Source organism: Theobroma cacao, chromosome 5 (assembly GCF_000208745.1).
Source record: "Theobroma cacao cultivar B97-61/B2 chromosome 5, Criollo_cocoa_genome_V2, whole genome shotgun sequence".
In the NCBI taxonomy this organism is placed as follows: Eukaryota; Viridiplantae; Streptophyta; class Magnoliopsida; order Malvales; family Malvaceae; genus Theobroma; species Theobroma cacao.
Window position 1 is genome coordinate 21,252,297 of NC_030854.1, and position 8,896 is coordinate 21,261,192.

At 34.5% G+C, this 8,896-nt stretch overlaps 1 protein-coding gene across 3 annotated transcripts in view; it reads right to left on the minus strand.

Moving 5' to 3' along the window:
- The window catches only part of LOC18598663 (rhomboid-like protein 20), a 15,640-nt gene continuing 7,062 nt past the window's right edge, over nt 319-8,896 (minus strand). The window contains exons 7-9 of one of the 3 annotated variants that reach the window (XR_001928253.1): nt 7,418-7,540; nt 893-1,157; nt 319-431 (exon numbers count right to left, since the gene is read on the minus strand). Coding sequence is in view for 1 of the 3 variants with exons in the window: in XM_007028267.2 (XP_007028329.2) it covers nt 987-1,157; nt 7,418-7,540 (294 nt within the window). In the remaining 2 variants the exon portion in view is untranslated. Of the gene's footprint in view, nt 432-529; nt 1,158-7,417; nt 7,541-8,896 lie in introns of those variants that run through there. The other 2 variants (XR_001928252.1, XM_007028267.2) reach the window with 2 other exon arrangements.

Here is an 8,896-nt window from a genome sequence, read left to right on the forward strand (position 1 = left end):
TCTCTTCGACCTCTACAAAACTCTCAAAGCTTAAAAAGACAAAGAGAAGCAGAAGAAGAGAAAGGAAACAGAAGAATTCTCTGAAAAATTATCCTTCCTTAATCAAGCATCCATATTGAAATAAGTACTAAAGTTGCAACTCAAACCCATCCTACACTCGAATATAATCAAGTCGGATACTCACAAGTACCCAATTAAGAGGTATTCAATTAATTTGTGTAATAACCACTGTTTTATGCAATTTATAAATTTCCTTTTATCATTTGAGTTTAAAATTTTATAAAAACTGTATAAAAGTATACTTTACAATTACAAACATCATGTCAACTGTTTTACTTTAACCTTTCAAGTACAGCATTGATTACCTTCTCTCCACTTGCAACTTCATCTCATGCCTTTCCCATTTTATACGCATACACACGAAATAAAAGCTGTTAATACAAAGAAATCTTGATTGAGATACTTATAAAACACTTTCTGTAATTTGTATTTTAAGTCTAATAAGTTGTTGAAACGTGTAACCTTAATAGAGACAATTAAATTGTTGATGTTAAATTCCATTGTAAAATGACATAAAATTGAAACATATTCTTCAAATATAATCAAGCATGTTTTGCCACACCACCAGCCGCCCAAGTCCCTCCTAGTAATTGTCAATTCAAATCAAACAAATGTACAAACTTGTCAGTCATTTTGGACCATAAGCCCCACATGCAAAACTTGAATCTTTATGCACTGTATCCTTCTGAGAGCATGCATGGGGTTAACAATTTTACAAACTCCTAGCGTTCAGTTGCATTGGTGTATGATTACTTAACCTGAAACTACTACCTACCAAAAGAAATAAGTGGGGGACAAAATGGAAGAAAATACTACTTCAAAGTGATGTTACCAATGCCACAGAATTCCAGGAGGCAAGCAAATTGGTCGATATCTGTGAGATGAAACAGCTTCTGGGCTACAATGCTGGCAATTTTTGTGTTCAATTAGTGGGCCTGTGCTTCAAGAAGAATGTTTGTGGCAGCATTGACGTCATTTCTGGCATGCACAAGTGCCTGCCTGGCTGAGTTCCGATCAAACCCCATTGACACCAGGGTAGCAATGCAGTCCTCTGGCGGCTCTATGGCTGAAGGTGCAGCAGTAGACGGATAGGTTCTCTGAAGCCAGAAGAATTAATGTGTTAATTTACAGAAAGTAAAATATCCAGGCAGAACTCAAACTGCATCAAAGAATTGATGTAATCCACAGCAAACCTTCACATGTATCAGTTTCGAGAGAAGGAAAATTCTTAATATCCAGTGTTCAATCAGGCTAACTGTTTACCAGAAATGTAAATTTAAAAATATTTTCAGCTAAATCCAGGAAAAGGCCCGCTGCGCCCCAACAGTCAATAACATTGACTACACCTAAAAACTGTTTCCTGTTTCCTGTTTCCTTTTTCCAATAATTGAATTTGAGGGTGGTTAACTGGCTAGTAGGTTTTTATGAAGCAAGCTACTAGTAACCCTACTATAAATTGCCATTTTAGACTCATTAGGCAGCTGTATTGTATTGAATTATTCTGTTTGAGGCTTTAGTACCCTAAACCCTAGGCATTTTGTTCCTACTTCGATTTTACATCAATTTTAGCCTTTTTTCTAGTTTTCTCTTCATTGACTTCTTATTATCTTGCTGGGTTGAATCGTTTTGCTAGAGATGAGATGGAAGTGATTAGTTTAAAGATGCTCAACAATATGCTTTAATAGCAGAAAAGAAAATGACACGCTACGATGCAAGGAGGCAGTTGTATGGTCAAAGTGGTATTATTTTGCAGGGTAATAGTAGCACTTTTCAAGGATTTCGGAACCATTAAACCTCTCAGGAAGGCAAGTTGGGGGAGTAACAAAAAGGAATAATGCAGCAACTAATGGAAAGCATAACATTTCGTGTTTTGGTACTTCTAAGGCAGATAACAAGTCCCAAATTCAATGTTTTAGGTGTGAAAGAGGAGATACCTCCTATCCTTGTCCAAAAAGAAGGGTGAATCTTGCAGAATGTGAAGAAGGCTTAGAAGAAGTCGACTTTGCACCCTTTAAAGGAGGAAGCTAAACAAAAGCTGGTTGTTCATTGGGCAGTAAGGTAAATGCATTTTTATCCTTATAGGAGTTTGAAGCTCAAAGTAGAGAAAGTGGAAATGACCAGAAGGGTGAATTACCAAAGCAGCCCTTTGAAGTGCAGCATTTGTTAGACGGGTTTAAGGAGTTGGTCAGTGAGGAATTGCCATCAGTTTTACCACCAATTAGGCGTGTTCAACTTGCTATTGGTTCAGTTCCTGCAGCTTCATTACCAAATGTACCAGCTTATAGAATGCCTCTGTTGCAATGAGCTAAGACGCAAAAACACGTTGAGGGAGATGCTTGCTAAGGGTTTTGTTCAGCAAAGCAAAAGTCCTTGTGCTTGTCCAACCTTACTTGCTCCTAAGAAGGATGGTTCATGGAGGATGTGTGTGGACATCCATGCCATCAACAAAATTACAGTCAAGTATCAGTTTCCTATTCCTTGGTCAGAAGATGTGCTTCATCAGTTGGCCATTCTCTATTTAAAAGTGGCTATCACCAAATTAAACTAAGGAGTGGTGATGAGTGTAAATCAGCCTTCAAGATGCCCAATGGACTCTATAATGGTTACTGATGCCACTGGGTCTTTCTAATGCTCCAAGCGTAATCATGCCAGTTATGACTGAGGTACTCAAGCCTTTCTTGAACTTATTTGGGGTGGTTTATGCTGTTGACATCTTAATTAATTGTAAATCTAAGAAAGAACACTCGACTTCCCTAAGGCAAGTTTTAGAAACTCTTCTTAGAGAGAAACTCTTCTTAGAGAGAAACTCTATATAAATTTGAAGTGCGCTTTCTTGTGCCATGAGGTTGTGTTTTTGAGTTTTATTGTCGACCAAATCTGAAGAAAGTGCTAGTCACATAGAATTTTGTAATATGGATGTGTTTTAATTTTATGACGATAGTAAAAATTATGGTCATAAAATGAAACACTCCATTCTAAGTGCTTTTCTTATTTACATTTTTTGTTTTAAATTTTATTTTAGTTTATTGACTCAATAAAATAGTAGAGAATATCTGTTTTACTGTAGCATCAAAAGTTATGCACGTAAAATGGTTCTCTTTACTCTAGGTGTTTATCTGAAACTTTCTCAAAATCATGTAACTTGGAGGTACGGTTTAGGTCCCCCTCCTTTGTACTTTTTATTTCGTAATTAATAAAATTTCTTTTTATTTCGTAATTAATAAAATTTAACAGGCTAGCTGGGCCCTGCGTGAATTTCCAGCATAAAAAAAAAAAATCTGAAGAAAGTGTGTGCCATTAGGGAATGGCCAACACCTAAATCAGTCAAGGAGATTCAAAGGTTTCATGGGTTAATCGCATTTTACAGGAGATTCACAAGGAGTTTCAGTTCCATTATAAGTCCTGTAACTGAAAGCTTAAAAAATGACACCCTTTAGTGGTCAAATTCTACACAAAGAGCATTTGAACAGATTAAGGTTTTGATGACAGAGGCACCCTTTCTGGCACTACCAGATTTTGAGAAGTTGTTTGTTGTGGAGTGTGATGCTTCACATGTTGGAATTGGAGCAGTTCTCAATCAAAGATGGAAGGCCAGTGGAGATTTTTACTGAGAATTGTCAAATAAAGATGACAAAATTTGATCAAGTCCAAAAACCCTCCTGAGCTGACGCGAGACCATTTGATCCAAATTGACTAAAAACAGTCAAACACCCAAAACCAATAGAATTCAAACCCAAGGCGACCCAAACCCAAAACATCCTGAACCCGAAGTGACCTGAACCCACAACCACCAGGAATCCAAGACCAATCTGATCCAAAACATGTAAAAACCTGAATTTGTAATCCGAAAAGGCCCCAATTGTGATTAAATGATTTTTTTTAAATGAGTAAATGAATAAATGAGAGTTTTTTTTCTTAAATATAATTTTAAATTTTAAAAAATATATTATTTATAATTATTATACAATTTTATTCTCCATTTAATGGAAAAAATGCAAAAATGGCTAGATGTTAAGATTTATATCAATTAGTTTTAAATATCAAATTTTGGGTTTCTTATAATTTCTAAGTATTAATATTACCTATTGAATTATATATTTTTATTAAGTTAGTATTCTTTATGAGATATTATTTGTACTTTTTTTAATAATATCCATTATTCACTCCCATGGGACATTTGTCTAGATGATTCTATCTAGGGTTAGTATTTATAATTTATGTCCAAATCAAAAACAATACTTAGATATAAGAAGAAATTTTTGAAAAGTTGAAATATATTCAAAAGTTATAATGACTAAAAAGATAAAAATAAAAGCGCACAAAATATTGATAGTGAGTGTATAGTATAGATAAAACAAAAGTACAATTTATATTTATACAAATATTTATCAATTTTTTTAAATTTCAAATTTTCTTTTAACACTTTTATCTTAAATTTGTTAAATTAATCAATGATATTGACTTGACATCTATTACAGAAAAATTAATTATTTATAACATTCGAATTTACAAAAATGTCTATAACTCATATGAATCCCAAACTGTACCAAAACCTGCTCAAGCTCAAGGCAATCCAAAACCGATATGGTTCGAACGCGTGATGGCCTGAACCCGATACAACTCGAATTCAAAACAATATTAACCCAAGATGGACTGAACGTGGATTGAACCCAAACCCAAAAACAACCTAAGTTGAACCCGTCCAATTGCCACCTTTTTGGTCAAACACCATGATGCAGGCNTAGTTTGAAATTCTTTTTCCTATCTTTATTAGAATTTTAGTACTTTAAGTCTTTATTTAGGATTAGAATTACTATTTGATTAGGATTTATCTTAACTATTATAAATAAGTATCTTAGGTAGAAGATTATCATTATCATCTTTTGTTATTTTGAATATTTATTCAAGAGGTTTCTTTGAAAACCCAATTATCTTTTTATTGTTCCAACACAATCAACCCTATTCTAGCCCTAATTGTTGAGTTCTAATTGCCTAAACCTTTCGGCTACATCACACCAGACGGCGCTATTCCACCTACAACTCAGTGTTTTATGCAGTGGTGAAGGCCATACATCATGGGCAACATTATTTAGCCTATAAGGAGTTTGTGCTTTATTATTCCAATCATCAAGCTCTATGGTATTTGAATTTTAAGAAGAAACTCAGCAATCGTCATGCTAGATAGAGTGCTTTTCTTGATAAAAGCATTGAGCACTCAAGTTACTGGTTTTGAAGAATTGGAAAAACTAGTATCAAAGTGATCCATATTTCAGTTGTGTTGTAGAGGAATTGAACAGGCCAGCTGGACTAGAAAAGCTGCCATACAGGTTGCATGAAGGTTTTTATTCAAAGGCAATCAATTATGCATTCCAAAGGGGTCCTTATGAGAGTAGATCATAAGAGACCCTCATGGGAGTTGATTAGGATATTTGGCAATGTTGGTTGATTGCTATTATTGGCCAAAGATGCTTAAAGACGTGGATAAATAGGAGAAGAGATGTTCAGCTTGTCAGTTTGGGAAGGGTTTTGTATACAAGTTTGTACACTCCTTTACCAGGGCTCTATAAGTTCATTTGGGTATGGATTTTGTCCTGGGGCTGCCAAAGACTACAAAAGGATATGACTCCATTGTTGTTGTAGTTTCACACCATGTTTTAAAACCTCAAATGCTACACATGTTGCTCACTTGTCTTTTAGAGAAATAGTGAGGCTTAAAGGTGTTCCTACATCTATAGTTTTGGACAGAGATGTCAAATTCATGGGGCACTCGTAAAGGACTTTGTGGAGGAAGTTCAAACTGAATTAAAGTACTCTAGCACTTGCCATCCACAAACAGATGGTCAAACTAAAGCAACCAATAGGAGTTTTGGTAACTTGTTAGGAAATCTTGTGGGAAAGCATCTGAAGACTTGGAACTTCACTATACCACAAGCTGAATTTGCCTACAATAATTCAGTTAACAGAACTCTTAAGATGGCACCAAGCTGCTTATGGGGTTAAACCACAACATGTACTTGATTTAGAGCCATTGCAACAAGAAGCCTGCAATAATGATGATGGAGAGGCTTTGACTGAATATATTAGAAAAGTGAATGAGGTTAAGGATGCTTTAAAGGACAACAATGAAGCTTATCCCACTATTGCCAATCAACATCAACAGGAGAAAGAGCTTGAAGAAGGTAACTTTGTGCTTGTGCATTTAAGGCAAGAGCATGAAGAAAGTGAGCTCAAATGCCTATTTGATTGAGCTGCCCTCTGAGTTACAGATCAGTCCTATACTCAATGTGTCTAATTTATATTCATTTGAGGGATTTGATGGGGAAGTGGCTACCAATTTCTGAACAAGTTCATCAATTTCCTACCTCCCAACAAGATGTTATTGAAGATGTGTTAGATGCTAAGGAAGTAAAGTCTCAAAGAGGGAATCAGTATAGGCAATTTTTAAAGCAATGGTTGGGTACACCAGCTAGTGAAATTACTTGGATTACTTTAGATGAATTAAAAAGGACTGATCCAGAAATCTATGCTGAAGCTGCCAAAATATTCAGTAATAAGGAGGGTCTTTTATCAACCTGAGGAGATCAATGCAGAAGCCTTCCTAAATTTATCTCAATTGGTTATCTTATTATGTTTTACTTTCTATTTGCTGTTTTACTTTAGTTAATGGTGAGTGCATATAATGATGCAGCAAATGGAAGTCATACCAGTTTCACCAAAATTAAAATTCAAAAGGGCTGAAAACCTACTGCATGGGCATTGTTGCTCTGAATAAATTGAAGATTTAAACTTTGACCAACAAATGAAGTAAATGACTTAAAAATAGTTATTTCATACATTAAGTACAATTCCAATGAATTAATATGAAAACAAATGCTATCAATACGCAATATAAGCAGTGGATGCCAGTTTATGGCTTCCCAACATAAGATATTGTCATATTCTCAACCTTAGAAGAATGCATGACTTTATGGATGAACCTAAAATATATCGAATGTTACTGAATATTACCCCAAACCAAACATTAAGCATGAGGCTTCAGGCAATATTATAACATCAAAATGTACAACATTCGAAACATGCTATAATATGGAGCAGTTGAACACCGTAAAGATTGGCATGCACCACAAATTGCAAGATTCATCAATCAAATGCTTTAAAAAATATATATGAGTTATACACAAAATCTCAGTTCCTACTCCAGTTCCAGCTTAGAATTCCAATCACATGCATCTTGTATACAAAGTCAACAAATATACATGCTTCTGTCAGCCTGTGTGAATTGCAAATAATTCTGGTTCATGGCAAATATATGTTATAAGAAATTGCAAAAATGAAAGCATTCAACTAAAATACTTGCCTCCGCTTGGCGGGTTGTGTAGGAAGGTACATTTCCTGCAAGATTCCTTGCTGAAGCTGTAGGTGGGTTCCCCGTAGAAGGCCAAGAAAGCCGTGAGAAGAAGGACGTAACAAACTCAGGGAACTGTAATAAAACAATGAATTACTTCAACAAGACTTAAATTAATCACCATATTGCAGCATATGAACTGAAAATGATGCTACAAAATGGATTGAACAACTACATATTGGAAAAAGTTAAATATTACCATTCTAGCTCAATTCCGCAGCAATGCTTTTACTTGGAAAAAATAAATTCAGAATTACAAAGCTTCAAGAGCATTCACATCTAGTCACAATAATTTCAATTTGTTCACTTTCAATGTCAGATCTTTAGAATTGCAATAAATTTAACACTTCTGTCCAAAATTGTTAACAATCAGACAGAAAACAATGTCTTCTCCTACATCATTCTATTTTAATTATCGTTCTGATTCAACAATTACTTCCTGCCTATTTAAAAGAAAAAAAAAAAAAAAGATGCATTTTTAGTTCACCCCTTATTAAACCATTCAGGAGGATTTGATTATATCCGTTATGATAAAACAAGGTTCAAATTAAGTAAATTGAAATTGTTGAACTTATATAAAAATAAGGTAAACTTTTTTAATTGGTCCATGTACTCAAGGCAAATGTTAATTATAGTCTCTATACAAGAATTTCAGCATATTGAGTCCCTCTAAAGAAATGTTGATCTAACGACAATCACTAACACCATGAAAATGAGAGCTGATGCATCATTTTGGACAATGGCATGTCAAGCCAAATGATCATACTTTGGCCACCATGGACTCTAAAAAAAATCAACAATTAAATTTAAACTATAAAGATTATATAAAAAAAAGGTAAAATTTTTCAATTGGTCCCTGTACTCAAGGCATATGTTGATTTTAGTCTCTATACAAGAATTTCAGCAAATTGAGTCCTTGATCTAAGGACAATCACTGACACCATGAAAACAAGAGCTGAAGTGTCATTTTGGACAATGACATGTCAAGCCAAATGATCATACTTTGGCCACCATGGACTCTTACAGCCCAAAAAAAATCAATAATTAAATTTAACCTAAAAAGATTATATTTTCTCCATTTTCTTTATTCTTTCTTTTTTTCTGTCTCATCTCCATATGCCTTTCCCTTTTCTACTTAAGCCACATATCCAGTAAACAACCACAGCATAAACTCTCAAACAACTTCTAACTCCATTACCAAATCAAAGAAAATTAGAGCAACAGAGGCAATAAATGAAACATAATAGAAACCAATTTTAGATTCTACTTAGAATAGAATACATCAATACACGAACCATGTACTTGTGGCACCACCTTTGACACTTTTAGGCATGTATGAGTGCAACAAAAGCATAACAGAAACAAAACATAAAACAAAATCTGCCAATGATAATTCATTTTGCCAAAAAAATCAAAGCTGGGTATACACAC